The 21,961-nt window shown below is 33.6% G+C and overlaps 2 protein-coding genes across 3 annotated transcripts; both read right to left on the bottom strand.

The window, feature by feature from the left end:
* Window positions 1–8,557: 8,557 nt before the first annotated feature.
* LOC147077182 (uncharacterized) lies at window positions 8,558–17,514 on the bottom strand. Its single transcript, XM_085940738.1, has 3 exons — window positions 17,134–17,514; window positions 16,919–17,011; window positions 8,558–8,925 (listed from the first exon to the last, which is right to left on the bottom strand). The coding sequence occupies exons 1-3, from the start codon at window positions 17,281–17,283 to the stop codon at window positions 8,761–8,763; spliced, it is 408 nt and encodes a 135-aa protein (XP_085796864.1). The 5' UTR covers window positions 17,284–17,514; the 3' UTR covers window positions 8,558–8,760.
* A 1,119-nt stretch (window positions 17,515–18,633) lies between these two features.
* On the bottom strand, window positions 18,634–21,709 carry LOC147077181 (uncharacterized). Of its 2 annotated transcripts, XM_085940729.1 has the most exons (3): window positions 21,091–21,709; window positions 20,843–20,971; window positions 18,634–20,699 (listed from the first exon to the last, which is right to left on the bottom strand). In XM_085940729.1, the coding sequence occupies exons 1-3, from the start codon at window positions 21,158–21,160 to the stop codon at window positions 18,760–18,762; spliced, it is 2,139 nt and encodes a 712-aa protein (XP_085796855.1). In that variant the 5' UTR covers window positions 21,161–21,709; the 3' UTR covers window positions 18,634–18,759. The 2 variants fall into 2 exon arrangements, with proteins under 2 accessions (XP_085796855.1, XP_085796854.1); XM_085940728.1 differs by having other exon boundaries at window positions 20,843–21,192.
* Window positions 21,710–21,961: the final 252 nt, after the last annotated feature.

Genomic DNA, 21,961 nt, shown 5'->3' with positions numbered 1-21,961 from the left:
CTGTTTGACTGACACGTCAAATTGACCCTTGCCCTTGAAGTGATTCACGTCTGTCCATTGATATCCAGCGTCGCCCATTAGCTCCGCCGTTTCGTCAGGCAATAATTCATCGATTGTTTTGATTTTTATATCCATTTTATGCGGTATTTGATATCAAAATCTGTCAATAGTTTCACGACTACGTGGTCGTGTTTTAATAGACAATATACAATGGCATAGACAAAATGGCTTCTAACAAAATACCATAGACATCAAGAGATCGACCACAAAGAAAACAGCTGTATAATACTGACAATATTGATTTTTGAATAATAATGAGCAGTAACTATCAATATAAACACAGCAATAATGCTGTAAAGATTTATAACTGGGGACATACCTACCTACCTAAAATATAACTGTGATTCATTAAAAGGTTCTGGGGGACACTTTTAAATTATTTTCAACTGGTCCACCAATGTACGCACTATCGGTAAATTTAAATGGAAAAGGTTTCATTTTTACCTAAATTTTGCCAATCATTCTCAAAGTACAAAACTCCTAGGTACGAGGGTGGGTCAATAATTCCTTAGAAAAAAGCATTAAAACAGTTTTTATTTTTGTATTTTTTTTTTATTTCTCAACATAATCTCCTTGGAGCTCAATACACTTGGTAAGACGTTTCTCAATTTTTTTTAAACCGTCAGAAAAATAAGTTTTCGGAAGGTCCTCAAAATAAGCATTTGTCCGATCGATGATTTCTTCATTTGAAAAAAAACGTTGTCCACTTAGCCATTTTTTTAAGTTTGGGAAAAGGAAAAAGTCACTGGGGGCTAAATCTGGCGAATACGGTGAGTGGTCGACCAATTCGAACTTCAATTCTTCAATTTTAGCCATTGATCGTAAACATGTGTGAACACGGGCATTGTCCTGATGAAAGAGGATTTTTTTCCTGTTTAAATGAGGCCGTTTTTCTTCAATTTTGTTTTTTAGCTGGTCCAATAAAGATGCATAATAATCCCCTGTTATTGTTTTTCCTTTTTCCAAATAGTCAACGAAAATAATTTCACGTGCATCCCAAAATACAGTAGCCATAACCTTACCAGCTGATTTTACGGTTTTCGCCTTCTTTGGACATGGTTTGCCTTCGCAATCCACTGCTTTGACTGTTCTTTCGTCTCGGGAGTATAGTGGTGTATCCATGTTTCATCAACAGTCACAAAGCGACGAAAAAATTCATCCGGATTGCGTTGCATGAGCGACAACAGGGCTTTAGAGGCCACCACCCTATTGCGTTTATTGTCGACTGTGAGAAAACGCGGCACCCATCTTGCAGAAATATTTTTCATGCCCAATTTGTCATGTAAAATAGAAATGACGTTACCTTTTGAGATCCCTGTAACCTCAATTATCTCACTCAACTTTAATCTTCGGTCACTTAACACCATATCGTGGATTTTATTGATCATTTCTGGTGTAGTCACCTCTACAGGACGTCCTGAGCGTGGTTCATCCTTTGTTGATGTACGACCACGTTTAAATTCATTTAACCAGTTATAAATAGTTGCAAGTGAAGGAGCAGATATGCCGTGAACTAAATCCAACTCATTTTTTATTTCCTTTGCTGTTAACCCTTTTATATTAAAATGTTTTTATAACAGATCTAAACTCAATTTTCTCCATTTTTCCATTTTCCACAAGCAATTTTTTTTTTTAAATGTACGAGAAACACACAACAACCCGACCAATCTGATTGAAACTTCGCAGCATACTGAATCGGTAGTGCCGCTGCATGAAAACAAACCGCTTACAGTACTAGTCGCGCCACTGTCCTGTCGGCTTTTCTAAGGACTTATTGACCCACCCTCGTATATTAAATGTAAATTTAAAAAAACCTTCAGCATTTTTGTAAAACGGTGTAACTTTAAGCCTCACGATGTGATAAGTTAGTGTAAAAGTAATTTATAATTAGGTAGTATCAAAGAGATTGAAAGACGAGAAAGGGAGGAGTCCAATCTCTTTTGGTAGTATATTTTTTATTATATTGTATAGGTACCTAATAAAAAAAGATAATCGTCGTCGCGCTTGCAAAATCCGCTATGTAATAAAACACAACTTTTCAGGAGAAGGAAAAAACTGATTTACTCAACAATGCCTTACGTTTTTTACAAAGCAAATAAACTGAAAATTAGATAATTAGTTCGGATTCAGTATAAATGATATTTTATATAATACAATATTTAACACTTTAGTGGTAATAATTTTTTTTGTGGGTTTAAGGAACATAGCTTGTTTTATTTGGGTCTTTAAATCCGTTTTGTGGTTGAGGCAGCACATAACGGATTTAAAATAACGCGTATTTTGAAGTAAAGGTCAGTGCAAATTCCGTCATGTGTCATTAACAGGCGCAAATAATAGTAACTTTTTATTACTTTAAAATGCGATATGTGACCGGAATATTCATAGCGTATTTGCAAGCCATTTTTAAGTGAAAATACATAGCTTATTTTGCATTTTTCTTAACTAGCGTTGATATTAGAAAACGGGTTTTACAGGCCCGTCCGTCGCGTCTCATTCTATCACATAGCGTAAAAATGTAAAAACGCAAAAAAAATGTTTGTCGGATTTTGCAGGCGCAACGACGAATATTCTAATTATGTATGCCATTTCTTGTTTGATATTATATTATACTAGCTGAAGTACCCGGCTTCGCACAGGGTCGCTTCGTGGTTATATTTGTCTTAGATATTTAAAAAATAATAAGAGGTTATTATTTTTTTAATATTAAAATATCTGTGTAATACAATGTGGCAATATGAAAATAATTCTAATAGGAGTAAAGGTCAAACAAAAGAACACTAAATTAAAATCGAATCCAAAATATGAAAACGTTATAAAGTTATTAATATGTAGTAAAAAAAAAATTAAAATTCGATGGAAGAAACAAACAACAAACTTTGTATTTTATATAATACTAATTTAGAAACCTTCGCAGGTGTGAACACAACAACTGACAAAAGTTTCATCGCAATCGGATGAATGGTATAGGAACGCATATGAATAGAAGAAGAAGATGATTTTCTAATTCAGAAATCTTCGTGGGCATGCGCACGACAACTCATCAATGTTTCATTGCAATCGGATTAATGGTAGGTATAGGAACGCATACGAATAGAAGAAGATGTTTGTACTAATTCATAAACCTTTGCGGGCGTGCGCACAACAACTGGTAAAAATTTCATCGCAATCGCATGAATGGTATAAGAACGCATACGAATAGAAGAAGATATAATAGGAGAAAAAGAAAATGGTTGTATCAATTCAGAAACCTTTGCTGGCGTGAGCACAACACTTGATCAAAATTTCATTGCAATCGGATGAATGGTATAGGAACGCATACGAATAGAAGAAGAAGGTGATTTTCTAATTCAGAAGTCTTCGTGGCCATGCGCATGACCACTGGTCAATATTTCATTGCCATCGGATGAATGGTATAAGAACGCATACGAATAGAAGAATATAGAATAGAAGAAGATAGAATAGAAGAAGATAGAATAGAAGAAAAAGAAGAAAATAGTTGTATTAATTCAGAACCTTTGCGGGCGTGAGCACAACACTTGATCAAAATTTCATTGCAATTGGATGAATTGCATAGGAACACATGCGAATAGAAGAAGAAGAAGAAGATGGTTGTACGAATTCAGAAACCTTCGCGGGTGTTGGCACAACTACTGACGAAAGTTTTATCGCAATCGGATGAACGGTATAGGGACTATACGAATAAAATAATATAGAATAGAAGAAGACGGTTGTACTAATTCAGAAACCTTCGCGGGTGTTGGCACAACCACTGACGAAAGTTTCATTGCAATCGGATGAATGGTATAGGGACCATACGAATAAAAGGAAATAGAATGAAGAAAAAGAAGATTGTTATACTAATTCAGAAACCTTTGCAGGTGTGCGTACAACAACTGACGAAAGTCTCGTTGTAATCGGATGAATGGTATAGGAACCATACGAATAAAAGAAAATAGAATGAAGAAGAAGATGATGATGATTTTTCTAATTCATAGACCTTCGCGGGTGTGCATACAACCACTTTCCAAAATTTCATAGCAATCGGATGAATGGTATAGGAACGCATACGGGACAGACAGTCAGACATTCATTTTTATATATAAGATATAGCCTATACTCTTTGCGCGAGTGCAAACAATAAGTTCACAAAGTTTTATCGCAATGGGATGAGTGGTATGGCAGCGCATAGAATACGAACAAACAAACAAATATTGATTTTTATATATTAGATTATACAAGACAAGATAAAATATAAGCGGCTTTCGAAATCAGGTCAAGTAGTACCTGCATCTCGCGGATATCACGCCCACGCATATCGATCACAATGCTAAAGTAGTAATACTTTGTTAGGTCAAATTTAAACTAGGTAATAGGTTTTAATATTCACAGAAGCGCTATATTTAAATTGACCTACATTGGCGGTCAGCTCCAACATTTTAAATCATAGTAGGTATAACTTTAATTACCTACTAACCTACGTCACGGATCACTCCAAGATTTTTTGTTGTAAATTACTTGAGCTTGTTACTAATTTTTAACAACCTACCTAGTTAACTATTTTTTTATAGCTCTTATTGTTATAATATATTTTCTCAAAAGTGTTTTAAAAATTATGTATGTTCGAATCATAATAGCGCACCTATGGGAAGTCGTCAAAAATAGTGCACAATTTTTCAGTCATATTAATTTATTTTCGTTGAATTAAGAATACAGATTACAGGTGGTGGTGTTGATTAGTTTTTTAAAATTCAGTATGTAAACCATGCCATATTATGTACGTGCGACATTTCAGGATTATCAGATTCACTCACTTTTAATTTAATTTAACAATATTTAGGTAGCTAAAGTATGTAAATACAGTGTATAATTATTAACATTAAATTAACTGATCACTATATACACCAGTGGCGAAGGGTGGAGGTAGGCTGTTAAGATACGCCATTAATAGTGCACATTAAACTTTTTCAGACATACATATTTGTTTTCATTGAAATAAGACTACAATTTACAGATAGTGTTGGTTAGTTTTTAAAATTCAATTAAATCCTGAGAAACCAAGCCATAATAGATAATAGTCAAAAAATACATTTCTATCTATAAAATATCTAAAATTATGCAATTAAATCATACATAACTTTGAATATTTTATAAATAGAATAATATTTTTCATTTATTATATTTTGGTTTAGTCAGGGGCTTATTGAATTAAAAAAATTAACCAACAATATGTGTAATATGTATTTTTAATCCAACGAAAACAAATAACTATGAATGAAAAAGTATCCACAATTTTGTCATATTCCCCAAATTAGACCAAACCTATTATGGTTTCGTTTAGGCATGGTTTAATTGATTTTTAAAAATTAGCTAACACCATCTGTAAATTGTAGTCTTAGTTCAATAAAAACCAATACATATGATTAAAAAAGTTTAGTGTGCACTATTTATAGCGAATCTTAACAGCCTACCTCCACCCTTCGCCACTGATATACACAATCATGCTCCGGATTAAAATCTGTCATAACACACAAACAATAAAAATATATCTTTCATACAACGCAGATTTGGGTTGCCAACTTAACTTTCAAAACAAAAATATTAACTTTTATTTATTTACTTAACTGTGCTGCAAGTTTCACAAGGCGCGAGACGTGATGATGGTTCGAGGAATTTGGTATGAACTTGTGCTTGCCCTAAGCCGGGAACCCTGGGGCATTTCCGGATGCAGTCCGTAGAAGACAACAATAATTAGTACCTACTTATCTTCTTCTTCTTCTTTCGACCATGTCCGATCCTAATAGGATCATATGGGCCTCCACGGAGTGGAGGTTTGTATTGACAGATTTTTGTTTTTACGAGAAATGGATGTCAGCCACTTGCTCAACCTATTAGGTCCATACTCTGACTCATACACAAATTGAAAAACAATATGTGTACTAGCCAGACCCAGGATTCGAACCTGGGACCCTCGACTCTATAGGCCGGCATTTAAGCCACTCGGCCATCGTGGGTGTACCCAGTACCCATACCCTGGGTGTAGCCAGTACTTATACCAAATTTAATTACATTATATCTTATGGACACATACAATAATGATAGATTTGTTAAGACACTCGTTTGTTTTTTTATTAAATTACTAAATTCCTAAATAAAATTATAGTAGGAACATGAAACTGAAATAATCACAAAACACCAGTGGCCAAGGGTGGAGGTAGGCTGTTGAGATTCGACATAAATAGTGCACACAAAACTTTGTTAGTCATACTTATTTTGTTTTTATCGAACTAAGAATATAATTTGCAGATTTCACCGATTAGTTTTTAAAACTCAATTAAACCTTGCAACCATAATAGTTTAGTTATGTTGTGGGCGATCTGACAAAAATAGTGCACACTTTTTCAACCATACTTATGTGTTTTCGTTGAATTAAAAATACGTATTACATATTATGCTATTAGTTAGGTTTTTTTAATTTATTAAACCCTGCCTTACCAAAACATGATCGATTAAAATATTCGTGTACCTATAAAATATCTAAAATGATTTAATGGCACAACTTTAGATAATTTATAGACAAACTAATATTTTTTACTATTATCTAGGTACTGTGTCTTGGATTAGGAAGAGTTTAACTGAATTTTAAAAGCTAACAAACACTATCTACATATTATTGTAGTCATGGTCATTGAACTAAATGAACATAAATACGTTTGACTTACACAGTTTAGTGTGCACTTTTTATATCGGACTTTAAAATTCTACCTTCACCCTTCGCCACAGCAAAACACGTATATAAAATTGTGTAGGAAGGTAATCATAACATAATCAATACATGTAAACATCGTTTTATTTATAAAACAATACGGGTTTTAATTAATAATTTTCAATTCTTAATGATCTTAAAATAACAATTCAGGTTTTCATAAACATACATTTTTATAGTTTTAATTTATTCGAGTGGAAATTACCAATGATTACAACACCACAACCAGTGTTGATTTAATTATCAATAGTCAGACACAGCCTCATACACAAAATGGCAAAAGAATTAGGATTAAATTGGATTGCAGCATAAAGATGTCACAAAACGACAGTTTAGTGCAAAGATCTATATAATATTCACTACTGCTAGGGGCGCGAGTTAAAAATGCATATAAGCACACCTTAACATACATTTATAAGGGTTCTCACCACTATGAATCAAGTATTTTAGGAACAGGAAGTTTCCAACGTGCATATTATACAGTGCAATAAAAAGTTTATAGGCTTTTCACCAGAATATCATTTCATGTTTTTTATTATCAACAAGTTGTGAGCATCTATGTGAAAAAACTGTGCATTTTTTTTTTTACAATTATGTATTATGTGACGTATTTTAAGAAAGGGACGTTTCAATCGTCTAAATTAATATACATTGCAATTAAAAGGTTAAACACCAGCATGTGATATTAAATGACTTTTAAGATTACTATATGAACACGTATTGCATTTATGAGGTTATTCGCCAGTATGTATTTTTTTATGTGTTTTAAGATAATTAGGGTGCGGAGGTCTATATGAGCACATACTGCATTTATATTGCTTTTCACCAGTATGTTTCATTTCAGGTTTCATAATTATGATATCCAAGTTGTGAGCAGCATATATCTATATATGAACATACATTGTATTTATAAGGTTTTTCACCACTATGTAATTTTATGCGTTATAATATACTTACAGTTGCTCGTAACTTGGTTATAAAAAGCTTAAATTGTATTTATAAGATTTTTTATCAGCATGCATATGTTTTTTAAGAGTACCTACAAAGTTGCGAGCATATATATAAACAAACATCGCAATACTAAGGTTATTCATCAGTATGTATCATTTTATGTCAGTTGCGAGCATCTATATAGGCATAGCTTGCATTTATGACGTTTTTTACGTGTGTGTCATTTCATGGATTTTTAGATTACCAAGTTGCGAGGATCTATATGAGCATACCTTGCATTTATAAGGTTTTTCACCTGTGTGTGTCATTTCATGATTTTTAAGACTACTAAGTCGTGAGCACCTATATGTACACACACTGCATTTATTAGGTTTTTCACCAGTATGTATCATTTTATGCCTTTTGAGAGTACTAAGCCGTGAGCATCTAAATGAACATACACTGCATTCAAAAGGTTTTTCTACACTATGCGTCATTTTATGCGTTTTAAGATTACTAAGTTTTGAGCATCTAAATGAACACAAACTGCATTTATAAGGTCTTTCACCTGTGTGTGTCTTTTTATGCATTTTAAGAGTACAAAGCCGTGAGAATCTAAATGAACATATACTGCATTTATAAGGTTTTTCACCACTATGTGTCAATTTATGCCTTTTAAGAGAACTCAGTTGTGTGAATCTAAATGAGCATACATTACATTTATGAGGTTTTTCACCAGTATGTGTCATTTTATGCGTTTTAAGATTACTAAGGCTTGAGCATCTAAATGAACACACGCTGCATTTATAAGGTTTTTCACCATTAGGTGTCTTTTTATTTCGGTTCGGATGACTTAGTTTTGAGAATACATTGTCTTGTCTTTGATCAGCAATCACGCCCGTGTGGATTGTTTTGTGGCTTTTTAGAGAACTTCCGTCTTTAAAAACAGCGTTACAGATGCTGCAAATTAAATTACGTGAGAAATGTATTACTCTTCTCAGAATTAGTCAAAGCTCCTTCGGAGTATCTCGTTCTAAGATTTCTCGTTTTATGTTTTGCTCATCTATCGTCACTTCTGAATACTGCATCATTTGATCTTGGACTCCATCAGTAGAGGATTGTTGACTCATATCTGTATCGTGATGCCTTGTGAATGATCCATTCGTTGAAACCTAGAAAAATCAAAATTATCGTACACAATATTATAAAAACTAAATTTTGTTTTATATGTACTATTCCATTTTTTCGATGATTTTTTAGGTTGAGCATCTTCAAACATTATAATGTAAAGAAGTGAGTGTTAAAATGTAGATAAGAAATGATAATAGTACCTACCTACATAGGTATTACATACAAATTCAATAAATAATGTGAAGCGCCTAGTTTCAAAAACCCCTAAAACGCTTTTAGAATTTTTTGAGTTAGATATGTATTTAGATGGATATTTTTGTTACCTATATTATGGCCAAAGATTTAACTTTATAAAACGCCAAAAACCGTTAATAAGTATGATCGAAAATTAGGGTAAATTTTAAAACCCGCTAAAATAGGTGGGTGTGCTTTCCAAATACACCTAAAATGCAAAGCCAAAATACTCTTTAGAATTTAACGAATTAAAAAATAAATACATAAAGTTCACAGATTTAATAGATATGATTTTTTCTCAAAACCACCTAAAATCGTTTTTCTCATTTTTCTCAGAACTACTTAAAATAGTTTTAGGGGCTTTTGAAACTAGGCGCCTCATGTTACGGAATGAATAAATAGTTTTAAAAAATGCACCCAAATCCAAAAGGAAATACATATAAAACAAAATTTGATACAATTAATTGTTGTGGTACAACTCTTGCTACCTATATATTTTATTTTGAACAAAATTATTATAGTTTCTAATGCAAAAACTCAGATTGGATAAATTAATTGACTGATATGAAAGGATGAGTTCACTATGCAAATTTACTATGTATATTTCTAATATTCCTTGATAAAATATTTAATTATTTATGATCATCAGAATAACGCGTCGACAAATAATGTAGTGGGTCCCTAGTTCGAATTCTAGGTCTGTAAAATACACATATTGATGTTTAATTTGTGTTTGTAGCCAGAGTATGGACGTGATAGGTTGAGTAAGTGGCATCAGCTGACACATTATATTTTCAAAAATGAAGCCGCAGCTCACGTTACGGTCAGTGGTGATCGTTAGATACCGTACCATGATCAATGATTATATGTTGTTGAAAATATAGATGAACCGTCTGGAAAAAAAATGACACTCACTTTTTGTCGGGTCTGCCGAATGGCATAATCTGTTCTAACGCCATTACAATAAAGGTGATATTGCTATAATTTACCGACGATTTTTGTCGGGTCTGCCGAATGGTTCGGTTCGAACGGGTTCGCTCAAATGAACATTGACACTAGAAACACTGTTCTAACGCCATTACAATAAAGGTCATATTGCTATAAATTCCCGATGCGTGATATCGCATAATGGAAATTGTGTGACGTCTACCTATACATGTGCAAATGTAGCTATGCGCGAATTTACTTGCTAGCTACTGTATTGAATGCGTTGTCCATTAATAATGTCATTGGATGGAATCCTGTGGAATTAGATTCCAGGTACATTTTAGGCACTGTAGGGGTCGTCGATGTGAGGGCCAATGATGTGGTGACGAGGAGAGATGAGAAGTCGTTATCGTGATTATGAAGGGTGTAAGTTTATTAAAATTGCGTAAGTACGTGTGTACAATTGTTACAATAATGCGAATCACAGCACAGAGCGATGTGCTTCGGTCGAAAAACTTACAATCGAATAATTCTCTTTTTATCAATCATGACGTACTAAATATTATTTTATCAACTTATAATTATGTAATAATTAGGCTATTAACTAACTAAGTGAGAACAGAATATACAAAGATTATTGTCGCGGTCATTGATTTACAAAGTTAGCTGTAACTTGATACTGTTACACCCCCGAATGGTCCCCATTTGGGGATGTCTCTGTGTATCTGGAGAGGCCCGAGTCGGTATCAAATCCAACAAATAGTAAGGGCTGATTACGAAAATAAATAATAATAGAGCCGGCAATGCCGTAGATTACGACCGTTGAAAAATATTTGCAACGTCGCCGTTTTTCGACAACGCTTTCGTTGAAAGCGAATCACAAGATGGCGGGTAATACGCTGCAAACAGCCAAACAGTAAACACGCACATTTCGTCATCCGTAAAATAAATTATTAAAAATGTAACTATTATATAATATTGACGCCCACGGTGGCCGCGCGGCATAAGCGTTGGACTACAAAGCCATGGGTCCCAGGTTCGAATCCTGGGTCTGGCAAGTACAAAAATTGTTTTTCAATTTGTGTGTGTCAGGGTATGGACCTAATAGGTTGAGCAAGTGGCTGACATCCATTTCTCGTAAAAAAACAAAATCTGTCAATACAAACCTCCACTCTGTAGAGGCCCATATGATCCTATCACGATCGGACATGGTCAAAAAAATATATATATATATATAATATTAACTTAAATAAACCTCGCCGCTTCCATCACAATTCCGGTGTGTTAATTATCCACATCCCGAATCCAGACGAAAAACCATACAAAAATAAAAGTGACAGCGTGCCTCTCACTTTCGAAAATGGAGGGAAATGACAATACCTAAATGGAAATGCCTATTAAATCAATTTGTATTATGTAATATCGCTATAGCACCATACTTTTTTCACGATTTTTTTTCAATATATACGTTCTTGACGTGTTTTCGAATAATGTAGATACCTTTATTTGATACTTTACCTCTTTACTAATTTTAGTTAATTAAATTAATGTTGGCTTAATTTCACTTGGGCTGTTGGTGTAACTTCTGTACGTTGTGACCATAGAGATATTAAATAAAAAGAGGGGCAAAGAATCGGCTTTCTCATACAACTCGTCGCACTTACAAGCGTCGCGATAAAAAAAATGCAGGGCATCACAGAGGATTTACTTTGGTCATTATAACGTACCCATATAATATAATGTTAACGTGGAAATTTTGCCGCAACTTGATTATCAGCCCGCCTCACCATACTAGCCTGCTTCACCATACTTTAATATAACATGCCACCCCTAGGTTGTGACCAAAGCTTTCATTTATTATTATACATTATTATAATGTAAAATCAAGATGTCAGTCAGGTATACACATACGATACTGGTAAGGTAGGTTCCATTCCAAAAATTGAAAGTGAGTATTAACCGTTGGCTCTTGTTTCGTTATTCATACACCTTCCTTAATTTGCCGCCCTTAAGCGAAGCATGACCTGTTTTCCCCCAGCGGGACGTAACTCTATCAGTACTCAAAATGAAAAATTTAACAAATCAGAACGCTCGATAATTTTCGGCTCCATTTTACGGTATGTGACCCAGTAGCGAAGGGTGGAGGTAGACTGTTAAGATCTGCCATAAATAGTACACACTAAACTTTGTCAGTCATAATATTATGGTAATGTTTTTATTGAAATAAGACTACAATTTAGAGATGGTGTTGGTTGCCTTATAAAATTCAATTAAACCTTGCGAAAACCAAGCCATGATAGAATATAATAGTCAAAAAATACTCGTCTATCTATAAAATATCTAGAATTACACAATTAAATCATATTTAACTTTGGATATTTTATAAATGTATTAATGATTTGTATCTATTAGAGTTCATTCATTAATGAATTAAAAAAAAAATGAACCAACAATATGTGTAATATTTATTCTTAACCCATTGGCGACCGAGTTTATTTTTGTACATAGAATACAAAATTGACTTCCATCAATCAAATATTAATAACTCAAAAAGGATGTGTTTTAATCATTTGATTTTTTGAACATAAATAAACAAATGATGCTCTAAAATGATTTAAAAGAGAGAAAAGAAAATAATGTATTTAAAGCGAGATAGGGAAGTTCAAAGTTCAGTAAATAAAAACTTTCATTTATTTTTCCTCAGAATTGTAAGTTTAGTGCTAAATAAAGAAACCACTTACGTCATAAATATTTAAAAAAAAAAAATGCTTGTATTATATAGGGTAATCTATTTTCATATGATAACCCATAAAATATCTGAAAATTATTCACAAATGCCACACTTTTCGCATTTCTAGCAATAAGTGAAATTTCGCGAATTTATTCCGAAATTTAAGGCGTATGGGTTTATTCGCAAGAATCAAATTTGACGTAAGCGCCATGAAAAATAACAATGCTCGAAGCGTAAAAAAAACAAAAATCGCTTCGCAAGGCGTCTCGCGTAGTAGATACGAAATCAGAGGTTTTAAAAGTGTTGAATTAATAATATTTTTTTCCTAACAAATTTTATAAACATTTTTGTAGTCGGTAGAATAAATTATAAGAATAAAAATAGTAGACCTCTAAATAAGAACCTCATATTATTGATATGCTAAATTTGTGAAGTGACACCTTTTCTTGAACCTATCATATTGTAGGTTCAAATTCAGTGCAAATATTTTTCAAAAAAAAATCTAATACTAAAAAACACGAAAGTGTAAACAAATATAATTTTATTCATTTTCATAAGCTAACATTACAAATTATAAGTTTAAAACATTCACAAGATGGCATGAAAGATTTCTGTTATTATTGCGTTTTTATTAAATTATAAAAAAATGACTCATAAAAGAAAGCAATTCAATGAATATTTGTCGAGGAACGTTTTTTTTTAATTTAGTACACAACAATTATTATAATAGCATGTATTTGACGGCAGTACGTTTTGGTCGCCGCGGAGGATTTCGGAACATTAGTGTATAGAAAATTAATAATTGGTTCCTTAATTAGTGTAATGGTTTAACGGTATGCAATGTATTAGAATAACTATTATAAATTGTTTTTTTTATAATTTTATTTTCTTTTCTATTGATAGCTATTAATTGATAATTGATATTATTATATTGATAGATATTAATTGTTAACTTGATAATTATTATATTGAGGGTTTCTTATATCTATCGACCGTGTTAGTCTAGGATCAACGAGTTCAGGCAATACACAATTCATATAAATCTTGTCACTTGTGATGTGAAGAGTAATATTGTTTTTATTATTCAATGAAATAGGTTCTTACCTCAATATATGTTTTACTTGAGTTAAATAATTACTAATAAATGCCTAAGGTGATTCCATTCAATTCAACTCGGCATTTAATATATTAAATTCTAAAAGTTTTGTACTATTTCATTTGAGTCGTTTTATGCGATCCTGGTTTCGCCTTTTGACATCGTCAGGATGCGCACTCCTCAAATATACACTGACAACGAAAGCAGCTAATTCTCACTTAACAATAAATTAATACAATAAAGTAAGGTAAAAACTTTATCACCTACCTATTAAGTCAAAGTGCACAATGAAAAATTTAACAAACAATTAATTATGAATAGTTGAATTGTGGCAGTATGAGAAAAAAAGATTTTACCACAAACCATCTGAAAAATACATACATCATAAAACATATACGTGATTTTGTGCCCCAAAACACTTATTTTATTATTATTTTGACGATTAGGAAAATTATGACACATGTTTCAGTGGCCATTACTATGACAGCATTCGAAAACGTATTTTACTTTAAATTTTCTACAAATTTACTATTTGTGACATAAACCACTTAAGATTGATAATAAATAGACCTTGAAAAATAATATTATTTTGTTTCTATTGATAATGCCAATAAACATACTCCTGGATACGTCCCTTTGAAAATAACAAAACATGGCGACCCAGGTACATAAAAACTGTATTAAGTACATGCAAAGTTTTTCAAATCGTTTAAAGCCCAACCAAGTAGGTATTTATCAAAATAATTAAAGTCCACCTATATTTTATCTAAACTGCTCAAGTCCAAAATATTTTTTTTTATAAATGTTGCACCGAACGAATACCTTAAGGACTTCTTTGTAGCCATCGTGGTTATAAGATTCGATTATCTTACAATATCTCACAAGCTGCAACCATTTGTATTACAAGATAATAAATAATATAATATAACTACATTTTTCTCAGTTTGACATTCACTGGTATTTTATGATGTATGATTTGTCAACACAAATTATAACACCTGGTCTACGTCATGTGGTCTTGCCAATTTGATTGTTACTGCAATGGGAGTAAAGGTCATTTTTCTATGAGTTAAAATACTGTTCGCGACGGATAAAATTTTGGAAAAAAAAGACGTCCTTACCCGTTGAAATTCAGAAGCCTACTAAGGTTAGAAATGAGAAATTAGAAAAACTATATGGATTAATCGATCAAATGGTCTCTTTTTGTTAATTTTGCAAAATAATTATATTTCTAAATTGTCTGAAAATAGGATAAATACATGAAAACGTACGACGTGTTTTGGTAATATAGCGTCACTAATTGTACCGAATTTATAGGGTTTTATTTATTTTTTCATTGTTAATTATTATTTATAGTATTACGGAAATGTTATATTATAATAAAAAAATATTTTTATTGTGCAGTATATATTATTTTGTGAGAAAAAATCATTCAAAATTGGCTGATGTATACTCAAACTAAAATGGCTTTAAAATCTTTATTTTTCTGAAATTAAAAAAAGTACGTGAGTTAATCAATGAAATGTATTGTTTTACCCATTTCTTTCATACAATATATACCTGCAAAACTATTATTAAGTTCAAAAATTCACTGTGGCGTGACAGTCGTTTTGGCCAATTTCGAAAAAAGGACCGACTATTTGTCATTTATTTTAAAAAGTAAAGCGAATCAGAAAATTTTAATGACAGAAAAAGTGTTATTTGAATATTATTTATTAGATTTTAAATAAATAAAGTGTTTATTATGTGTCAATTCGTGTTAAACGTCCTTGCCATTTCTACGATTCTGAGAAAGACAAAGACGAAGAAAAACGGGTCCAATGGCCTTAAAGTTACGATTTTTTGTTCCGAACTTCAAAATACAAATGAAAATTTGTAATAAAACTGTTCCCTGTATTATCCTGTATCTAAAATCACTTACAAGGTTTGAAAATATTTTAACAAGTGTTTTTTTAACGCCGATAAAAAAAGGGTAATAACCTTGATATTATTAATTTTGTAGTGTTTTCTATCACGGAAACATGAATACATAATTTTATTCTGTGCAGGGTACTGTTTTACATAATATTGAACTAAAGATCCAATCAACAGATGTCACAGATAGAAAATTAAAAAAAAATACTTAAAGTGCAGAGAAGTGCTTACGAGAAATAGATGTCAGCCACTTGCTCAACCTATTAGGTCCATACTTTGACTCATACACAAATCGAAAAACAATATGTGTACCTACTTGCCAGACCCAAGATTCGATCCTTGGACCCGGCCATCGTTTTATTGGTCTGTTATTCACCGAAGAAGTATTTGCCACTGAGCAAAAAATGGATACGTTATTGAAATATTATGCGTTATCTAAGGATTTGGGAATGTCTCGAAATATTTAGTTGCCCACGGACACCGCCATCTTTAGATGAATAAATCCTGAGCATAACTTTTTGCACAAGCAACGAGTGGTCCAATTTTCAACTGCCAAAATCAGATCCCAGATTGCTTGACATATTAATTTGCCCTTTCTCGTTTCAAATGAATTATAACAAAAAAATCTCAAATCAAATATATTAACTATCAGTGTTATTTATAAATAACATACATTCCTCTTATTCATCAGCTGTCAATGTCAGACTGGTCCTTTACGCAAAACCGATGGTAATATCGATTTCCAAAAAATAATATGTAGCATTGATCTAGAATTACATTCGTAGGTGTGCTAATGTTAGTTAGTTAGTTATTATTTATCACGTAACTCGTCTATCCAAATCAAAGCATCCGCTGTGTGAACACGGCAGACGCGTCAGTATGTGCACTCTATAGAGGAATGACAGGCAATGACAGGTCATCCATAGACAACAACGGGAGTGGCTGAAAAAGTAGGACCAGTCGTAGTGAATGTATCGGCTTTCTACTTGAGTCGTCAATGCCACGGATCATTGACGACTGTAAACTGAATTTATTAAACAACATATATTCGGCGATTTATTATTTCTTGAAAATGTCGCCTCTATGCTGCGCATGATAGTTTAACAATACAATCAATCAGTTAGATACACACCTTTGAATCATCATTAATCATCGGCCCAGTCGAGCAAACACCGAATTCTTCAAACGGATGACAGCTTTCATCGACGTCGGGTTTGATGTTAACCTACAAACAAACCAATAAGTACTTATGTAAGATACATTTTCAATAGAAAGTTTCGAAAACAGAGAATAAGACGTGTAAAATACACTAATGCAACATTAATTATTAAGAAATATCAAAATAACCTGAATTGTGTTATCGTCAACAAGTTCTGGTGATGATCGATGACCTTCCGGATAAAGCGAATGGATATTTGGTTTAATATTATATTCTATAGCACTGTGCAGTGTTTCGCTATCTGACTCAACGTCTAACGGTTCACCTTTAATGTCCATTTTAACAATGATATTATAACACGAGTGAGACACGTGCACAATAGGTTATGAAAGACTGTCAATCGCTGTGAGTTATGCTATGATAGCATTTTGTTCAGCAAGCTGCGATCACTATTATATTGAAATATAAAGAATAGCACTCAGCAAAGAGTGTTTGTAGCGTGTGAATTTATCAAACGGTGTCAAAAGAAAACAAACAAAGGAATGTTGAATAAAGAAACAAAATGGCGTAGCATAATTTAGAGCAGTGTTGAGTGTTGCCAACATTTAAACTGTCATAGACACAATGTCAAAGATTTTTCAATGATAATTAACAATTAACATAATCAGCTATTTAAAAAAATCAGTGTGTGTACTTAAATGTACGCGCGTTAGAAGTTATACTTCTTTGGCGTAACAAAAACAAAACTTGTGATAAACTAGATTCTTTGACTAGCTCTTAATTATCTTGTTAAATTACACACTCAAGAAAAATGAGCGTTTATTGGATCGCGCTTGGTTTATTTCTGTACCTACACTTTAACTTATATTACTAAATTATATACTTAATGGTTTCTCGTTGTTTTTATTTTTAAAGTACCAAGAGTCAGTTTGACGTTTAAATGTTTATTAATGTAAGGAATTGCAAATGACCGACAATAATAAATTGGCTGCTTAGGCAACGGAACAATTATAAACTATAATATCGTCGCCGTAGATGTCAAGGGAGCCAGTCCACAAAATCATAATGCTGAGAAATCGGCGCGCAAAGATTTTGTGTGACAAAAAAAGGAACAGTTTTTGTTGTAACTTTTTTATTTTTAAAGATAGAATTGTGAAACTTTGAACGTAGATACTTTGTGATATTATCTTTTTATTATTTTGAATGAATAACTAAAAAAAATTGTATTTTAAAAGTAATGTGTGTTATATCTCTTGACCACTGAATATTGACATGTACAGTTGGCATACTTGTGCGGTAGTCAAAAGAGTTAGGCCTCTTATGCCTGTTGAACACTGAGAATTTGTGGACAAAGCACTAACATTTTGTGGATATACTCTAAAGAAAAGTCTATTATTGACCTTTTATGGTGCCCACCTTAACCTAGAATCTACCTGATTTCATTCAGTATGTGAACATAGTCGTCTCTAAACAAAAAGTTAGCTTTTCAAAAATATAATTACATTGTTGTTTTAATTTAATCAAACGCTTTTTTTGTAGTACTTATTCCATTTTTAATCAATAAATTAGGACCGGTTTCATCCGCCTCAGAGGGACATTTTCAACTTGTTCATTTCAGTTGAAAATGTCCCTATGAGGCGGACGAAACCGGTCCTAATTTATTGATTAAAAGTGGAATAATTACTACAAAAAAATTGCGTTTTATTAAATTAAAACAACAATACAATGCAGTTACACCATGAATTGACAGTTAACAAAATAAAAGAAAAAAATATATAATTACAATTAAGTTACAATAAAACTAGACACACATTTTAATCATCTCCATCGCTCTCTGAGCTGCTGTTTTTCTGAGTTGGACGATCTTCAGGCTCCAAATTTTTATAGAAGTCGTGATAGGTTGACGGAATGCTACCTTTTTGGCATAGTTTTGACAGATCTTTTAGTTTACCTTGGTCAATTCTAGGTTTGGAACTGTACAGCCTTGGTACTTCTAGGGTAGGTACGTTTCGATGCCGTCTTCGCTGGATTTGTAGTGACTCAAAGTTATTCTGGCTCAATTGGTATTTATAAAAGATAGTCGTGGGTTCACCTTTGCGATATTGGAACCACTTTACCTTTAGCCACTTCATTTTGTCTCCATTTTCCGACAGAGTTTTATTGGTCATCACTTGACTGCAATATTTCTTGTAATCGAAGAAGTCGGAATATTCCATTTCCACAACCTTATGGTAGGGGTTACTAGTTTTCGCGGTACGGGCGACCATATACCATCCTTCTGGTGTGAATACGTCCACTTTCCTTCCTCGGGCCTCTATTGTGGAGTGCACAGAATCGCACTCCATTTCGGAGTGCCCTGATTCCATAAATTTTTGGTTTATTGTGTTGATGGGCAGCTGTTCCACGGCACGTAATAACATTGTAGATACAACTGAGTTGCGATTTTGACCTGAAGCTGTATCCGAATACAGAGTTACTTCTTTTTTGGGGCCTACTGAAACCAAGAGCTTCCACAGGCACGTGGCGACCTCCGAAGCACCCTTTGTACCTGCACCTTCATGCCACATGTAGTTCGTCGCTTGTCTAGTAGCCAGGTCATACACTGTGAAATTGTAGGTTTTCAGCTTTTTGGTATAATACAACTGTCCTACTTGCAAACTTGGAGTCAACAATATTTTTTCCAGATCCATGGTAAAGCAACTAATTGTTGGATCACACATAGCTTGGGCCTTGTCGATTTTTTTGTGTTCTCTCGCTTCCTCTTTTCGAGTCAAGTGCAGTTTGTATTCCTCCTCGTCTTTTGCCTTCTCTTCGTCTGACTTGTTCTTGTACTGAGTACAAAAGTCACACTGATCCTTTTTAGGAGTGTGAAAGCCGTAGTTAAATTCTGTGACAAAGATCGATTTGTAGAAGCCGTGCTTTTCTGGTTCAACATTATGCTCCTTGCAATACTCTACATAGTCCATGTAGATACGAGTCTCGCTCAAACCAGAAGGCAAGTATTTTCTCTTACTGCTGCTCCGGCAGTAATGGGAAGCAACTACGGGCAACGATTTGATGTGGTCCCTGATTATGTTCCTCACTTCCTCTGGTTTTTTGTTGGGCGGTTCTTTGTGACCTCTCCGATCTATATCAGTGACACCTGAAGGAGTCAACTTTTTCATTGCATTTTCAACTTTTTTGCTCGAGATGTCATATGTCGCCAAAAAGAACTGTTTGCACACTTGGGCTCTCAATTCATTACACATCACAGAGTATTGCAAGGTATACTCTCGTTTGGTGCAGTCTCCATGGTACCTTCGTTTCACTGGGATACGATTTATACTGTTACCAATGAAGGCCCATCTTGCTCTTTCGGAATCCAGACTCAGATAGTCGGCCAACATTTGCTCCCGCTGTGATTTTCCTATTTTGGATGTGCATTTATAATGGCACTTACAGTTAACTTCTCTTATCGCCCTTGCTCGAATTTTTTTTCCGGATCTGCTTTGATATTCGCTGCCTGCCATTCTCAATATCTTTTGTGAATTCCGCTTCCACATTTTTGGGTTTCGCTTGCGTTTCCTACTTAAATCATCTGTAGTCTGATCTGTAGAAGTGGGGATGGATGATACAGGATTGTTACTATGGTTGCTCTCGGTTATTTCAGAAGTATAAGTTCCTGAAACATTAATGTTGTGTTGATAATATGCAGGTTCCTGCTGGCATGACTCATTTGAATCTAGTAGTGTTGGTGCCAGGTTGACGTTCCAATCTGTAAAACAAAACAAAGTAGTTTATTTCTTTGAAACTACCAAGGTAAATATTAATAATTTGTTATTAGCAAATGACTCTCTGATGGTCACAGGTTTTAATCAAACCAACAATTATTGATAACCAACAAATTAAAATATTGACCTCCCACGTGTGTGCTTGGAGAGACATTTTGGAGCTCTGTATATATGGCTGGACCAGCAATCTTGTCCGGAGCTTGCATATTCAGCTCGAGGTCTGCACATCCAGCTTGTACGGCATTCCCGTGAGAGTCTGTAAAAGAAATAAAACTAATACAGCTTGCGCACACATTACTCATTGCTGTCAAAGCAGCCTGAATCAACATTTTTAACTAGTAAGTGTTTTTAGCTCAATATTTCATCGACACTTACCTTTACGGGTATGTTGATTAGTAGAATTTAAAACGGCTGCAACCATTAGTCTCCCACGTGAATAGTTCATTATTTAGCACCTTTTCTCACTGAATCACAACTGAATACAACAATCACACTAAATACACTGAATAAAAATGCTTACAGTCGCAAACCCAAAGAAAAAAGATCACCAAATAAACCAACCGCAATGTTAGTATGAATAATATGACACGATACAGGTGCTGGCGTGAATAACCCGACTCGCTAAACTCAGTTTTCTCTGTTTCTTATGCTGAGTTAGAGCAAGACAACACTATAAATCTTTGTCGAATGTGAGCCGAGGCGTGCGTACCGGGCCACAGATTGAGCGGGAAGTCCCAGTGGTCAACAGCGTTAAGTCACATAATCATGTGAAATTATTCGGAAGTCAAAAGACTTATGCGGCTTGTCGTCATTGACTACTTTAATGTATGTGTGCTAGGTCTATTGGCAATTTACAAAATACTCATACATAGGGCTTTTTGTGGCTCAAATCCATTGACCACGGCATCTTTGATGGTTTTAAAATGCTTTTGTGTACTTAACTCATTTTCGCCAAATGTGTGGCTTGACTCCCTTGACATCTACGGCGACGATATTATTATACTGTTTTTTTTGTGTGAAAAATTTTTTTTTGTGTTACATGACGTCAAACGCCAAAAATACACATCTGATTTCCCAAATGCTCCATAAGAAGTATAACTGCAAAAATAATCATAAAAATAAAAAAAAAGTATGCACAGGCGTGTACTAGCTATGCGACAAGAGATTTCAGTAGAAAAAAATTAAGCCCACGCTGTCAGTTCTACATAAAATTTTGAAAATCAAATACCTACTGTACCCCACTTTG

The sequence above is a fragment of the Rhyacophila brunnea genome, unplaced genomic scaffold (genome assembly GCF_057557595.1).
Source record: "Rhyacophila brunnea isolate RB1 unplaced genomic scaffold, BYU_Rbru_1.0 scaffold_13, whole genome shotgun sequence".
Taxonomy (NCBI): domain Eukaryota; kingdom Metazoa; phylum Arthropoda; class Insecta; order Trichoptera; family Rhyacophilidae; genus Rhyacophila; species Rhyacophila brunnea.
The sequence above is the reverse complement of the archived record's forward strand: the minus strand, read 5'-3'. Positions and strand labels throughout refer to the sequence as shown.